Below are 17,253 nucleotides of genomic sequence, written 5' to 3' on the forward strand. Positions count from 1 at the left end.
CTTTTTGAAAACAGAATTCTTCCACCAAGAGATATACCCTGAGGATCCTGCAAGATCTTTTTGTCCTCTTTTTACCACCATGTGATTAATTGGATTGTTTAATTTTTCTCCATGTTTAAAACTTAGTATCTTCACCTGTGTCTTTGTACAACCATTATTATCTCATTCTTGCAAACAGCTTTTCTAAATCATTAAGCTAGCAAAAATTCCCATTGGTCCTCAGCATTGACATTCAGCCTGAATATCCTAACCAGGGATAAAATCTCCCCTTATCATTTGGCTGAGTCAATCTAGGAATCTCTCTTCAGGGAGCGTGGTCTGAGCCGAGCCCACAAACTCCAATGCTTAAGAAGGCCAAGCAAAAAGAAGAAAGACAAAAAGCCTCACAGTAAATATCTTTTTGTTTTCTGGCTTAATTTTCTATAGACTGACCTTCTTTGATTTCTTTTAAGCCCTATGCCTTGGTACCATGATCTTGTTTCAATGACTACTCACTACACCGTGCTTGTGTTTGAATTGCTTTGAGAAGAGCATGGCTTTCTACTTTTAAATAAGAAGTCAAAGCTAACCTACCAGTATATCTGATGCCCTCAGTCAGCTGTGTGCCAGTTGACATTCTTCTTGGCTTTTTTGTAATTGGTCATTAGAAATCATCACTTATAATTATTCTTGACAGGTATTGACTTCAGAGAGTTATAGAAACCTAACTGTCCCTAGGGATCATCAGTAAAAAACTATGTAGATAATTATATTGAGATCTTTAAAATATGGTCAATATTTCCAATTATCTTCATGGTTAGCTTTCAGATGTTTACATTGTTCTTAAAAGATAAACTTTGGTTCTGGGTTTAATAGATTCTACAAGTGTGAAATTGGCAGTCTCTTTTTAAAAAATGTTGCAAACAGATTTTATATAGAACTTAGAATATTTTTTTCAATTAGCATTTTCATCATCCTATACTCTTAGAAGTGAAAGGAACCCAGAAAAGTCATTTTATTTCCTTCTATTTCTCTGGGTGGACCATACCTAAGACATTCCTTTCAGATGAGAGTCTATTTTGTTGCTGAAGAATCACAGAGCAGGTATTTCCACCACCTCTCTCAGTAACCCAGGCTGGTTTCTGATATTTTGTGATTAGTGACTCAATACCCTTCTAGGAAATGAATTGTTTTAGTGATTTTGAACATCTTTTTTTCAAACCCAAGTGCAAAACTAAACCAGTGATTTGTGTTCTCCAAATAAGTGATTTGACTTCTTTATTTATTTTTTTTTCACCACCTGTCCAGGTTTACATATGAAATTGCACCAGTGTTTGTCCTCATGGAGCAAATAACACTTAAGAAGATGAGAGAGATAGTTGGATGGTCAAGTAAAGATGGTGATGGGATATTTTCTCCTGGTAGGTTTCTGCTCTCTTTTCCACTCTCCTCAAGGTTTGCAGTACAGATCCTTAGGATCTTTGAGAACACTAAACACAAAATGAGTTTGTAGGAGAACAATGACCTGAAAAATATGATTTTTCAATAGTTCTGCCTTCTTTGTCAGAGCAAAGGCTAACAAGAGCGCTACATTCTTTGTGTTCTAACCAACCAAAGGCTGTTCTAAACCTGTACAAACTGACAAAGGCTGTGTCTAAACCATGCTAAACAACTCTGGTCTGATGACAACAGTTTGATTAAGCTGGGAATTAGGGAATCAAGATTATCAGTGGATTGATCCATTTTGGTCAAAATAGTATATTTGCTTTAAATCTGTAGTTCAGTATAGATACAATCAGAATCTTTAAAACAAGGACAAATAATCTTATAAGTGGGGGGGAGTCTGGAGTGGTGTCAGAGACAGCATGATTGTATATGCTGGGTTGTGCTTAGTCACTCAGTCGTATCTGACTGTTTGCGACCCCATGGACTGTAGCTTGCCAGGCTCCTCTATCCATGGAATTTTCCAGGCAAAAATACTGGAGTGGATTGCCATTTCCTTCTCCAGGGGAATCTTTCCGACTCAGGAACTGAACCTGGGTCTCCTGCATTGCAGGCAGATTCTCTACCATCTGAGCCACTATAAGGGAAAGAAAAGAAATTAAAATTGCAATTGTCCAGGCACTTCATCTACAGATTTTGCCGTTTAACAATAGGTAACTAACGCAAACATGACTCATTTTCGTTGTCCAGACATACCTGGTGACCTCAGTTCTCCTTGCATCTTGACTTAAGTAAATATGAGTTTGGTCTTATTTTAATACACTTGGAATTCTCCTAAATGACTCAATAATTCAGTTGGGCTGTTCTTTCAGGACCGTACCCAGGCAGTGTCACTGTTTGCTTCCATAGGCTCTGTTTCTCTTTCTCTGTCTTTCTGGCTCAGAGAAAAGATTCATCTTTGTCCAGTAAATAGACTGAGCAGAATGTAGGAGCAGAAAGGTTGTAACTCACCTATCTCTGCAGCCGCTGCTGCTGCCACCTCTTACATTGCTGTCTAGGCTGCAGGTGGGACGGGCACCAGAGTAAGTGAATCATCTCCAGCCAAATTGCCTTCACGGCTTTGTTAATGAGTGTGATTATTTGTATTTCCAGGCAAAGGGACCAGAGGGAAGCTCTGGCAATAGGGAAGCCAGCAAAACCTATCAGGATATTTTCCTTCCCCTTTCTGACCTCTCTACTCTCTTAAGATACCACATCAGCCTTTGTTGCTAAAAACAGTAACGGGGGCGTCCCAACAGCTCCTACTGTGTCTTCTTGACGATAGGGGGAGCCATATCCAACATGTACAGCATCATGGCTGCTCGCTTCAAGTACTTCCCGGAAGTTAAGACCAAGGGTATGGCGGCCGTGCCCAAGCTTGTCCTCTTCACCTCAGAACACGTGAGTTGGGTGCACTTGCTCATGGACTGTGGTGTTTTCCAAGGAACTCTCTAACATCTAATGTCCAGCTTCTGTTTGTTGCAGAGTCACTATTCCATAAAGAAAGCTGGGGCTGCACTTGGCTTCGGAACCGACAATGTGATTTTGATAAAGTGCAATGAAAGGTAGGCAGGGGAGAGTGAATATTAGCTTTGTGATGTATTAAATGTGCTCATCTGTTAAATTTGTTTTATTGTGCTTAAGAACTGACTCAGTACAGTGTGCCAAGCTGCTAATGGTCTGTTGAAAATATCCGATTAAATTACTTTTTGCTGCTGCTGAAGTTTTTTTCCATGTGCAATCTCATTGATTCTTCATTTTAATTTCTCTCCTTTTATTATAATTACAGGGGGAAGATAATTCCAGCTGATTTAGAGACAAAAATTCTTGAAGCCAAGCAAAAGGTATGTACTCTATGATGTATCTAAATTCTGGTGAATACAGATTTTTAAAAATAATCTTCTTTCTACCTCCAACAATAAAAGTCATTGATGATATGGGATAATAATTTTATTGTGTTTCTAAAATTCTTTTCTCAGATGTTTGCTTATTTTTAGCTTCTGTGATGACTTGGCTTTAAAGCTGTGTCTACAAAGTATAATTTTTTATTTTGAAAAATGAAAAATTCAGTCATTAATCCACTGGTTCTATATTCATTGTGCAAATGACTAGTTTGATGTATTTCAATAAATCCATTATCTAAGTCTCACAAAGATACAGCCTAATTGAGATTTTTTTCACTTGCTACTTGTTAGGTGTAAGCTCATTTTAACAAATATTATTTAAGGTTAGGATTCTATTTAGCAAATTGCTTCCATCCTCTGGCAGATGGCCCATGATACTTGGTGAATTCAGCCTCAGTAAGTTCTATTAAACAGAAAAATCACACAGAACAGATATATCACAAAGCACTGCCAGGCAGCTGTCAGGCCATTTACCAACTCTTAGTTGTTTTGGTTACATTCTTGTGCCTGTTTCTCTAACTGTGGTTGTTTGCCTGGGTCTCAGCAGAGGCATTCAGAGAAGGTGATGGCAGCCCACTCCAGTACTCTTGGTTGGAAAATCCCATGGATGGAGGAGCCTGGTAGGCTATAGTCCATGGGGTCGCGAAGAGTCGGACAGACTGAGCGACTTCACTTTCACTTTTCACTTTCATGCATTGGAGAAGGAAATGGCAACCCACTCCAGTGTTCTTGCCTGGAGAATCCCAGGGACGGGGAGCCTGGTGGGCTGCCATCTATGGGGTTGCACAGAGTCGGACATGACTGAAGCGACTTAGCAGCAGCAGCAGAGGAAATAGATAGAAATGTCGTGAGGACTGAGCAAAGGGAGAGGAGGCTCTCCTAGGATTCATAGACTTTGCCAAGCCTGTCTGAGCTCTATTACTCTGCTTTCTCATTTATTCTTGTTCACACCAAAATTTTACTGTATCTGTCCTTAGAGAAATAGTGCATAGATTTGTTTTCAATAACCAAACAAGGCTTCCATATTATTATTACATCAATACACTTAGAACAGCACAGGTTCTAAAATGTAGTATTGTCCAGATGGCATTCAGATACCCGCCATCACTCCAGACACTTATTACTTTTTCTTGCTTTATTGTTTGCCATAGAACATGTCACTCTTAAACACACTATTTATTTTTCTTATTTAAATTTGTTGATTGTCAGTCACTCACCATTAGAGTGCAGACTCCACGAAGACAGAAGTCTTTGTCTTTTGTGCTCACTGCTGTGTTCCCAACATCCTCTACAGGGCCTGGCACATGAATGTCACTAAAAATATTGGTTGACTAAATGAAGGAATGAGTGAATGCACCAACGGAGAGTAGTCCCACATATAGTATCAGATACACACCAGCTTAGCTGATCTCTGTTGGAAATGAATGCTACTGCAGTTCGTTGTGTGGAAAGGAGGGAGGTTAGAAAGACTAATCAGAGTGTCCTTCTTATAGGGTTACGTCCCTCTGTACGTCAATGCAACTGCTGGCACCACTGTTTATGGCGCTTTTGATCCGATACAGGAGATTGCGGATATATGTGAGAAATACAACCTTTGGCTACATGTTGATGTAAGTGCTGTAACAGAGTGGCCTGGGCCCTTTGAGGGGTGGAAGCAGCTCTGCTTTATGATTTTCCTCCAGCTTCTCCCGTAACCTCTCTTCCCACCACATTACTTTTGTCCCCAGCAGGCTGTTCGTGACAGGTGTACACCCAGGCCTGTCTGTGCCCTGGCTTATTCAGTCCTTCCTGGCCAATTGCTGTCTTCTATAGTTCAACCTACAAGTTCAACTCTTATCACTATCCCAGAAAACTTCTGAACAAATGGCTATAGAGTAAAATACAACTGATTTCAAAGGGGAAAAAAATGTAAGATACAATGTATAGAAATTGGCCATGAATCTGAATATGGACACTTAGGTATCTGCCTTCAGTCCAACCATCTATGACACTTTTCTTAAAAAGAAAGGAAGGAATGAAAAGAAAAGACAGGCATATCTGGTACACGTAGGAAAAATAAGGCTGTAGATGGAAGGTGTTATCAATTAAGAGATTTTGTTCCATTTCCTAGGAACATAAGAGGTACATTTTCACATGTGTGACTGGGTGTGTTTTTTTCTCTTTCTCTCTCCATTCTCTCATGGGTTTAACTTCTCACAAGTGGACGACGGGATTACCTACCCTGATACTGGACAAGTGATTACAAAGTCTGTTCTTATGTCACATGGTGTCCCAAGCTATTTGATCAACATGCACCAGGGAACCCGCAAAAATGTCCTGCTCTTGAAGGAGCAGTTGTGGAAAATCCAAGCCCACCAGGGCTGCTGCCTTCAGAGGTTTTCAGAAGCCCTTAGAATTCTACTCTGGGTAGACTCAGATGGCAACCTCTAGTCCTGTGTGTTCCTATTCCCAGAGCCCCCCAGGGGGTCATCTCAAATGTCCCTGGCTGTCTAGAGCACTTTAGGCCCTGGATCTCAGCTCCACAGGCTGAGCCCCATTTATCTGTATTACTTGCACAGCGACCCTGACATGAAGCTGGAGGAACTTTTGAAGAAGATGTGATAAATGATGAATAATTACAACTGCCCTTGGTGGAACAATCTGTGTGGGTTGTTTGTCAGAGGAGCTCATGTTTTTCACCATTTACATTCTCGTTATGTTTTGCTAAAGGTGTGGTGTGACCGGGCTCAGATTCATCAGTGCTGCTCAGGGTCCCTTTCCCTCTCCTTTCTCTGTCCTCACAGGCTGCCTGGGGCGGCGGGCTGCTCATGTCCCAGAAGCACCGCCATAAACTCAGTGGCATCGAGAGGTAAGGGCTGAGCACAGGGCCTCCTCCATCCAGGCCCTGCAACACGTGGTATGCTGAGTCCACTGATGTGTCTGCACTGATTCCCAACATCTTATTCAATTTAAGCTCACTTTTGTTCAGCAGGCACTTATTGAGCACTTACTGTGTGCCAGGCACTGGGGAATGAAAGATGATAGATTTCCTAGTCAAGTGAGTTTTCACCTCAGTGAGCTCACAGTTTAGTAAAAGAGAAAGACAAACAAAGAGTTACCACACCCTGTGATAAGCTCAACAATAGATTGATTGCAAGGTGCCTGAGCAGGAGAAAAGAGAGACTTACCAGGGTGGGCATTTGGAGGCTAAATGAGAGTTCGTCAAGGGCACATGAAGGGGTGCTGATTTAGTTCATTCTTCTTTCTCACTAAGCTTACATTCCCCACTAAACTGAGGAAAGGGCAGGACACTCAGCATGCCCTACTTACTTATTTTCTTGTTTACCATTCACATTCCATGGGTGTTCTAAGCCAAATATGATTTTGACCTAACTCCTAAATATTGATCTGAAATGAACTCACATAGATTCATTGATTCATTCAGCAACTATTTACCGAGCACCTATCATGAACCAGGTACCTGTCTTCAGCCCAACCACCGGGGAACTCTTCTAAAAATGTGTACCTGGCACATTAAAAAAAAAAATAAGGCAATATATGGAAGGTGGTGTCAGCTAAAAGATTTCCCCTCCCGAATCTTACTGTCCAGTGGACTAGATGTTCATAAACAAAGAGATGTTTCATCTGCCAAGGTGTGCTATTTTAGACAGGATAGTCAGAGGCCCTTCTAGGGTGGTAGCATTTCAGCAGATCCTGGGATAAATGGAGATAGAAAGACACATACAAGGAAGAATGTTCCGGGTGGTGGGAAGGGCAAATGCAAAGGCCCTGAAGAAGGATGTTCATGGCAAGTTGGAGGAAGGACCGCTATCGAGGCCACTGTGGCTGGAGCAATGAGAGAGCAGCAAGAGCAGATGAGGGTGGAGGGTGGACCGGCAGCAGACGTCAGGGAGGCGCTCCAGGGGGCCAAGTGTTCTTACCTCTCCTGTGCCTCTCCCCCTGCCTTTCAGCTTGGAGAGGCCAATATCTGAGTGAGTGGGTGAAGCATAACTTGCTGAAGCATAGTTATATGAGCCTTAACTTGGAGGACAAGATCTTATATGTATATGGGCCAGTCCAACTGTACTTTAAATTTCCCAGGCAATTTCCATTTTCCATCTGTGAGTCAAGGGGGAAACTTGAAACACTTTGCACTAGACTTTTTCTTGCCTAACATTTTAAAGCACATATGTCTTCTGAAAGAAACTGAATCTACATCATATGTTACTACTTTCCACTTGTAGCGCCAAAGAATGATTTTCTTCAGTCCTTTAGGACATTCAAAAAATTTTCAGATATTTTGTGAGAACTGTGTATGATTGTTTAATGGTTCAGTACATGATAACTGTGAGAAAATGGATTAAATTCACTACCTTGTAAAATATGGCTTGACAGTGATGCTTTTTAATGAGATAACATTGAGTCAACTTACAACTTTTCATGAATCTCTTTCATAAAGATTTTCTTTATTCATGTGGTGGAAGGTACTTCAAGCCTTTCTTCTCTTTGAACAACAGTATAGACTCTCTAGTCAAGTATACACTAAATTGTTTTCCCTCTATTGGACCAAAGCAAGATGAAGAGGTTAAAAATTCACAGCAGGAATTTAGCTCCAGGGAGAGCAGAGGCAGTATAATTCCAAGCCAATTGCTCTGTCTGGGGAAAACATTCTTCACAGGTATTAAAGCACAGAACCCAGCTGTGGGCTAGGCCATTGGGAAGGAGTTACCCAAGTTTTAATCATCATACATTACACTTGTTTGTTTCTATAATGTCCTAGCTAGTGTGCTCCTTAACCATTTAATTGTGTCTGACGGAGTGATGCGGTTGCTAGGAGACCATGCTTGTTAAACTACCATTGCAGACTAAACAGGCAAGATTATGTTTATTTAGCATTTAACAATGCTACTAAGTAGTCAAAGTCTAGAACTGCCCAACTGATCTTTGCTTTTGTGTGTCAGTCTTCATACTACGTTATAAGCAAGTAGGTCAGCATCACCAGTCCTTTCTTATAAGAAAAAAAAGGCAGAAAGAACCTGAATCTGTTGCCTGGAGGGAGGCAGTCTAGTAGAGAGGTTATGAACAGTAGATTGACAGTTAGACTCCCTGAATTTGAATCTTGACTCCAGCACTTCCCAGCTGTGTGACTTTGGGTGATGTATTGAACCCTCTTGTGCCTCACTTTCCATCTAAAATAGAGGTGACGGTAGTCTCTATATGATAGGGTTGTTGTAAGAATTAAGTATTTCACGCATGATTATTAGCATTATATTTACTAACTCAGTTTACTAAATTTATTCAATTCCTTGAGGTAGATATTATTCTCCCCACTTTACAGTCAGGAAAACTGAGTCACGAAGGAGTTGTGTAACTTGCCTAAACCAGCAAATGTCAGAGCCAGGTTTCAGACTTGGGTCATCTGGCTTCAAAGCTTGAGTTCATAACCATGACACCACACTGATAAAATGCCTGTAACGCTCTTGGAATACTAGGAAACATAATAAGTGCTCTTCATAAATGTTAGCTAGTATTAATAGCAGCTTTTTAGAAGAGGCAATCTGCTACTTAGTACCCTGAGACTGCCCCCAAAGTATTTATTTACCACTTATTGATCAGTTTAGGGGGCTTCCCTTGTGGCTCAGCTGGTAAAGAATCTGCCTGCAATGCAGGAGCCCTGGGTTTGATCCCTGGGTTGGGAAGATCCCCTGGAGAAGGGAAAGGTCACTCCAGTATTAGGTCAGTTTAGGGGACTAGGCATTGAAAACGTGTGCATTGACTTGAGTTGTGGGGGGTGATGGTTTCCTCAAGCGGACAGTTGCCGCTTGTTGACCCCTGCACCTTCTCTTCAGAGTATCATATGCTTCTTTCAGGGCCAACTCTGTCACCTGGAACCCTCACAAGATGATGGGTGTGCTGCTGCAGTGCTCTGCCATTCTTGTAAAAGAAAAGGTCTGTCCTTCCCCTAGAGATGCGCGAGTGGCCTGCACACCTTTTAGAAGGCATGAGAAGGGGAAAGCTTGGGGGTCTTCTTACAGTACTTGCTGAGGAAGTCACGAGGCTGACAGCCTGGCTAGGCCTGCCACAGCTATTGTTTCCCTCCTGTCTGTCAGGCTTCAGCTAACCCAGCACCTTCCCTTGGCTCTTGCTCTGCACATTCCTTCTTCCTTGTTCAGTGCTCAAGGCCCTGCCAGTGGAGGAAACTACAAGGGCATTATTTCATTCCACATTCCTTCTCTCAAAAGTGAGAGAGATTGGCTGAGCTGCCACCTCTCACCTTAGGATGAAAAGCGGTGGCGGGAACATACTTCAGGTTCTGAGCGTGAGTCTGTGGCCCCAAGAGCTGAAACAAATTACTCAGAACCACAACTACAAATGTCAACTCAGGACAACAAGGAATGTTGGCCAAAAAGCTGTGAGTTAGTAGCCTACTCTCTTCTTTAAGAATCTGATCATGGAACCCTGCCCTGGAGAGCTTTGTTCCTTTGCACGCTGAAGCATTCACAAAGGCCTGTCTCTGTCCTGTGGCAGCCACAAATGCAGGTGCTCCTTACTCCACTCCTAAGTAGAGTGCCTGTTAACTTCATAGATGATCTGGGAGTGGACTGGAACACCTTTTAGGGGGCACTTTGGGGAGGAAGATTCTTCTACACATGAGACTGTCCCACCCTCTATAGGAAGTTTATATCCCCAACACCTGCCAACTGAATGCCATAGCACTTCCCAGTCTGTGAAATAACCCAAAATAGTCACACACATTTCCAAATTCCCCTTAGAGAGACAATGGGGTGGGCCCTCATGGTTGGCATCTGAGACAAAAGATAATTTTCCAAATAGAGTGACAGAGGAGAAGGGGCAAAGGTTCTTCCAAGGGTGGTTTTAGAGAAGGACATCAGGACAAGTGCAAGTCCTCATGAGATATTAGAAGAAAGGTTGTATGTGACCCCAAGTCCAGCATGCCTTGTTTCCAAGCCATCCACACTTCTGTCCTGAGAATACAGATTTCCATGTGTTGATTTCCATGGCAGGGTATCCTCCAAGGATGCAACCAGATGTGTGCAGGATACCTTTTCCAGCCGGACAAGCAGTATGATGTCTCCTATGACACTGGGGACAAGGCCATTCAGTGCGGCCGCCACGTAGACATCTTCAAGTTCTGGCTGATGTGGAAAGCAAAGGTACGAAGAATGGCCTTCAGGAAATAGAGCAGAAGTGTAATTTGCACAGGCTGGCTGGCAAAAGAGAGGCAAAGCTGTATCACAGATAATTCATTATGTGTGTAATCAATATCTAGATAATTGAGTTAACTATTTTCTTTGCTTGTGAATGAAATAACTTTATCCCTTATGTCAAATTCTCTCTCTTTCCATTCAGTCTCAATTTGAATTAGCATGACATTTTCTTTAACTTTCTCTTATAGGCGCTACAAATTTTGCCAAGGGCTTCCACGGCAGTTCTTAGGGATACTGAAATTTTAGTGCAGATGTCGAGAAAGAGATAAAGATAAAATTACTGCATTTTTCTGTGCAGAACCCTGAGTTCTTGTATTTGAATTGTGGGATGTATATGTCAGTTTTAAGTTCTATGTAAATAATGGCCTCTTTCGTACCCTCTTCTAGAAAATGCATACTTGATTCTAAGAAATCCTAAACCGAGGCACGCTGTGTCTGTATTCATCAGTCTTTAAGGCTGCTTTTCTATGTCTAGAAGAACAAAAGCAAGCTATTTGGAATTTCCCTCAGATTTTGGATGAGGAAAAGGAATACTATGTGACTATTTGTTTCAAAAGTATTTTTATGCAGTCAAGTAAAGGCAATTTTGATTTCACAGCTTTAGATCACCACCATCATTTTTCTTTATCTATTGTAAATTAATTTTAATAAGTTTCAAGATTAGGTCTGCTAATACCAAAATAACAAGGTTTTCCAGCCAAACATCTAGTCAAATGTTCTTCTGTAGGAAGAATTTGATGGATTCTTAGTGTTTTTCCTTGATAAGTCATTTTGTCTTAATATAGAAATGGTCTGAATTTGATTTCTACCACAAAGTAATCACAGGTATTTTAAGCATTTAAATAGCCATGAATTGTAGGAAAAGAGAGAGCCCTATGATTCAGAAATGTAATAACCACATGGCCTGTCTCAGTAATTTGTGCCTTGGTTCTGCCTAACAATAACCCCTTGAACCATCTGCCGGAAGTTTGGCTCACAATGAATTGGTTACCAAGGTGGGATCCTGTGTGGGCTTCATTCTCAAGAGGAAGGCAGACGGGCCCAGGCACGTGCTCAGCGATGACTGCTGCTCTGCCACTGTTGGACTTGGCCCAGGTGCATTAGCAACCCGCCTTGTGCATCTGCTCTCCTGTTGACACCAACCCACTCAACACCCCACGCGCTGCTGTCACTAGTCAGCCACGCTGGCTTTGGAAACTCATGCTCAGTCAGTTTGCCAATACTTGGAGCTACTGCCGTCTCAGGGCATGTCCTAAGACCAGTGCTCCCCCTTCTGCCTGCCTGCCTGTCACCACAAAGGGGTAATATGATGTTATGTGGAGGGTAGCCTGCCTGGGGGTGAGGGGGATGTGTTTGGTCAGGACTTCCTTCTGGGGAAGGTAGGTTCCAAAGTACTATTTCTCCAACTCTCTGAAGAACCAGCTGGGGTTTTCTTTAATCTGTCATAGACCAATACAATAAAGATGAATTGCTAGGAAAATGAAATAGAAAGCCATAAGAAATATAAGCATCGATTTAAAAAATGAGATTCAGTAGACATAAAATTACTCTGTCAAATGGCCATAGAAGTTTCTTATTGCTTAATCTCAGTTTCTCAACTCATCTCATCATGGACTGGTTACGGTGTGTGTCCATAGACAACAATTTGGGTGGCAGTAGCCTAAAGCAGACCAAAAATGGGCTTCAGGCTCAGGCTGGGAATTACTAGCAAGAATCTAAAAGCCCTGTTGAGGATAACTGCCCAGAGACTAGAATGTCTTCAAAAGAGATTTGGCACATATTATCACATACAGAGCTGTGAGAAAGCCATACACGTTCAATGAGATGGTTCTTGCTAACCATCTCCAAGAATACTCTTCTGTATATTTCTGATAGATAAAGACAGAAAAGCCCTCTCAGTGCCATTGCAGGGAAATGCAACTTCTCACCAACAAATATGACTTTCTTTCTTTTTAAAAAAAAAAAAAAACAGGGTACAGTGGGCTTTGAAAATCAGATCAACAAATGCTTGGAACTGGCTGAATACCTCTATGCCAAGATTAAAAACAGAGAAGAATTTGAGATGGTTTTTGATGGTGAGGTAAGCTGTCTGGACTAGATATATGTAATATCTATTGAGGGAAGTTTATTGAGGGAAGCTTCTGAAGCTGTAGTGTCCCAGAAGCTGCTTCTGAATTTTCATTCTATGCACTCCTCATTTACTTCCCTCTGTGTTCACAAATGTTTCTTCCAGTAGCATTGGGACAACTTTTCCCCTTTGCCTCTTCCAGAAAGGTGTAGTTCTCAGCCAGCCCTTCATAGACCAGAGGTCTTTCCTTGGCAGGTCTGAATCCTGTATCATTCCTGTATCATTCTTGGAACTTACTGTGGTGTTGTACCTCCATGAGAAAGTGTTCTTCAGTTCCAAGAAGCTCATGGATGGGTATACCAATCCCATACCCTTGTCTCCCAAGACTGGTCCTAAAATGAAGTTGTACTTTACATAGATTCCTTATGAGGAGAGCAAGATAAAATTGTCTCTGCCCTGAGTTCAGATCCAGACTGCACACAGTAAGGTGCTTGTTATTCTGGTGTTGGCTGAGTGCCTGCTGTGTGTCTTGCCCCAGACTGGGAGCTTGGTTGTAGAGTAGTGACCAAAACAGGTACCATCTCTCCCTTATTGGAGCTCACAGCTGAATAAAGAAAGCTGGAATAGGAAGGAGCCAGTGCTGAATAGAAGGAATTACACTCATAATCCAGTGTAATAAAATACTGCCTGCATTCAACTCAGTCTATTTATCACCACCTAAACTACTAGTAACACTCTGGAGAGTCGCCAAATGAACAAGAAAGAGCCCTAAGCAGTTCAAATCCATCATACAGTGCTCCTGCGTTTCACCTCTGGTGCCTCACGCTCATCACTTACACTATTTTAAGCGTTCCACTAGCAGGTTAAGATGAATGTGATGTCTCCAACCCATGAAAGGTAGGCACAGTGATGGCAGACAGCAGCTAGGAAGGAAACTGAAAACCTACTGCAAGAATACAGAAGGGCTCAAAAAGCATGAGCGTTCTTAGAGAAGGATCACTAAACGATTCAGTACCTCTCAATAAGCCCTGTGTTAAAGTTTAGAACCACTATCAATGTTCATTATGATAATCCTGAGTTCTCAGGAGAAGGTTTAGTATTGATAGAATAAAGTCAAAACATTCAGTACCAAAAAAATTAACAATGCTTTGAGCATCTTCTATATATGAGGCACTACAAAATGGCAAGATGGATAATACCCTTTATTGAAATGACCCAAATGTAGTTTTTGTTAACATTTCAGTGTTCAAAGGTGGATAACTTTAATCATCTAGAAAATTGGTTATGGGAAATAGCTCTCTTCCCAGATATGATAGGATAAACCCAGCTTTGTTCTCCCAAGTATAGAAGTAACATGAAGCCTCTTTGAGGGGTGGGATGGGGAGTTAAAACAGCTTTCTCTCAAGTTCTGTTAATTTTGTTTTGTTTTGGTTTTTGCGTGCTTGTTTGTGAAAATCGCTGCAGCCTGAGCATACGAACGTCTGTTTCTGGTATATTCCACAAAGCCTCAGGGGTGTTCCAGATAGCCCTGAACGACGGGAAAAGCTACACAGGGTATGGAATCTCTCCTTGTCTCTTCTAACCCTCTGCAGTTTCTCTGGCTGGTCAGAACATCTTCACTCTAGGGGTCTGTCTGAAAAGGAAGAAATGAAAGCTAAAGGTTTGTGGTGCTACAGAGACACCCTGTTATATTCTTCTCCTTGGGTCTGAATTGTCCCCACTGTGGTTCAGATGCAGCAGGAATTTCTAGGGAACGCATCCCTGCATTAGGTGGGTGTTTGTCATCAGGGGGGTCATGCGCTGTACAGTTGAATAATATACATATTCCTTGCAATGTCCGTACCAAACCATGTCTGTTAAAATATCTTTTACTAAGTTTGAGTCAACTCTAATGCTGATTCATTTTAGTTACTGGTTTCTATATCTAGTTTATATGTTACTGTAGTTGTTTGTATTTAACTTATATAATATTCACTCATCTAATCATTCAACAGATATTTGGTGAGCAGAGTTCATGTGCCAGACAGTATCCCAAGTGCTGGATTGTACGGAAGTCTTAATTTGTATTGTTGCCCGTGTGAAGTTTTCATTTTTGTTTTTGGTTTTGACTTAATTATCATTGTCCTGTGTCTGACTTTCGAAATCAGTTGCACAATACTTTCTGTAGGAATATATGACTGGGTAGACTTAAATAGTCATTAGTGGCCATCATCAAAAAAACCTACAAATAATAAATGCTGGAGAGGGTGTGGACAAAAGGGAATCTTCCTACACTGTTTGTGGAAATGTAAATTGGTGCAGCCACTATGGAGAACGGTATGGAAGTTAGCTATAAAAAGAATGAAATAATGCCATTTGCAGCCACATGGATGAACCTAGAGATTATCATAATAAGTGAGGAAAGTCAAACAGAGAAAGACAAATATCCCATGATATCACTTATATGTGGAATCTAAAAAATTATATAAATGAACTTACTTACAAAATAGAAGCAGACTCACAAGCATAAAAAACAAACTTATGGTTACCAAAGAGGAAAGAAGGTAGGCGGGAAGGACAAATGAGGAGTTTAGGATTAGCAGATACACACTACTATATATAAAATAAACACAAAATCCTACTGTATAGCACAGGGAGCTATATTCAATATCTTGTAATGATCTATAATGAAAAAGAGTATGAAAAATAACATATATGTGTGTGTAACTGAATCACTTTTCTGTCCATTTGAAACTGTTACAGTATTATAAATCAACTGTTTATGTCACTTTAAAAATTAGTCATTAGATATTAGCCACTGAAGAAACTTGGGTATAAAATACTTCTTTGCCTTTGTGTCAGTGTAAATACATAATGAAAAGCAGATTGCTCCTTTTTTCTAACTGAGAAATGGGTTGCATTATGAAATAGAGCATGGTGTTAGTATCGATCTTGAGTTTTGTCTTGTGTTTTCCCTTACAAGGTGGCCCCGAAAATCAAAGCCCTGATGATGGAATCTGGCACAACCATGGTTGGCTACCAGCCTCAGGGGGACAAGGCCAACTTCTTCCGGATGGTCATCTCCAACCCAGCCGCCACCCAATCCGATATTGACTTCCTCATTGAGGAGATAGAGAGGCTAGGCCAGGATCTGTAACTGCCACCCACAGTACATCAGTTTCTGGGACTTCCCTTTCCCCTCCACACTTTAGAACAAACCTCTATATGTTGCTGAGACACATAGGCCATTTCATTGAGGAAAAACATAATATCTTGAAGAATACTGTTAAAACCTTCCTTAAGCTTATTAGAGTTAGCCAGAAATAATGTTCTTTTTCAAAAGTTGCACATTAGGAACACAGTATATATGTACAGTTATATATACCTCTCTCTATAAATACACGTCTGTATAGTGAGTGTGGTAATAGATCACAGCATGTCTCCCGCTCCAAGAGAATCCATTTTACCTTCTTCCTCAGTTACTGAGGGGCCAAACATGCCTCAAACCAGCTTGCCCAGCCACCCCAGAAAAGATGTTTTTTCAAAATGCTGTGTGTTGGGGACCAAGGAAAATGCTGTTGGCAGGCATTGACCTCACTGTCAGTATTTCTCCCATCTGAAGTCATGATGGATGAGAAAAAGCGCCACTGGGTGGCAAGAGTCCCGCCCTCCCTATTAGGATCCTGTTAGGGGGAAAATAGTAGCAGAGTCATTGTTTCAGGTGTCCTATTGCTGTATATTTAGAGTTTAATTTGTGTAGGTTGTGCATATTTCTGTTGTTTGTCCTTAGGAGGGGGAGGGGAAGAATATATGTAATGATCTCAATGACTGTTTGTAGGTAAATGAAATATTTGCTTATTTATATTCAGAGATTTACCATGTTAAAGAGGTGTCTTGTATTTTCTTCCCATTTGTAATGTATCTTATTTATATATTAATGCAGTAAGTTCTAAAAATTGTTTATGGTATTTCTGTGTACTTGTGAGCCAAAGAGAAAAGACTGAAATTAGTAAGACTTGTATTATATGCGAGTGCCCTTAAAATAATGATTTAAGTATAACTTTGCCATCTATAAGAGAATTCTGATACTGTATATAACATCCTATATATGGAAATCCCGTGACTTACATAGCATCTGCTCTATTACTCTGTCTGGCTGTATGTTGGGTGTTCTCTATGCTTTTCTAGTAACTGTTGGATAATAACTAGGTCTTCTGTAATTTTGTAGTAGTTCATGACCAATCTCTGTGACTCCCTTAGCACAAACCTAAGGCAATGTTTCCGAAGACTTTCTGAAGATCTCAAACTGACCAGGCTCACAACTGTTTTTGAAGAAAGGAAATTCACACTGTGCATTTTAGAGTATGCAAGAAGACTATAAATAAATAAAATATTCTCTGTGGAGAATTTGAACAAATTTTTCTTTCAGTATGTGTTTCATGCAGAAAAGAGAGATTTCCAGTTATGGTTGCTGGGATCACCATAGCCCATTCATGCTCACCAGCTGACTTCAGGTGATGCTCAATACCTTTATTAGGTTGGGACTCAATCCACAGTCTTAAGATTCCCAAGCCCCATATCTAAAAATCATTGGGATTCTAATTAAATAAAATTTGTGGTTCACACTTGGAAA

General features: G+C 41.0%; 1 protein-coding gene across 1 annotated transcript in view; it reads left to right on the plus strand.

Annotated features, from left to right (window-relative positions):
• Positions 1–17,037, plus strand: part of GAD1 (glutamate decarboxylase 1) — a 39,654-nt gene extending 22,617 nt beyond the window's left edge. Inside the window, exons 7-17 of the mRNA XM_040229320.1 lie at positions 1,288–1,400; positions 2,747–2,862; positions 2,947–3,026; positions 3,251–3,305; positions 4,859–4,975; positions 6,149–6,213; positions 9,215–9,293; positions 10,370–10,519; positions 12,546–12,653; positions 14,106–14,195; positions 15,604–17,037. Coding sequence (XP_040085254.1) covers positions 1,288–1,400; positions 2,747–2,862; positions 2,947–3,026; positions 3,251–3,305; positions 4,859–4,975; positions 6,149–6,213; positions 9,215–9,293; positions 10,370–10,519; positions 12,546–12,653; positions 14,106–14,195; positions 15,604–15,777 — 1,147 coding nt within the window. The 3' untranslated portion in view covers positions 15,778–17,037. The remainder of the gene's footprint in view (positions 1–1,287; positions 1,401–2,746; positions 2,863–2,946; positions 3,027–3,250; positions 3,306–4,858; positions 4,976–6,148; positions 6,214–9,214; positions 9,294–10,369; positions 10,520–12,545; positions 12,654–14,105; positions 14,196–15,603) is intronic.
• The last annotated feature ends 216 nt before the right edge of the window (positions 17,038–17,253 follow it).

The sequence above is a fragment of the Oryx dammah genome, unplaced genomic scaffold, assembly GCF_014754425.2.
Source record: "Oryx dammah isolate SB20612 unplaced genomic scaffold, SCBI_Odam_1.1 HiC_scaffold_27, whole genome shotgun sequence".
NCBI lineage: Eukaryota > Metazoa > Chordata > Mammalia > Artiodactyla > Bovidae > Oryx > Oryx dammah.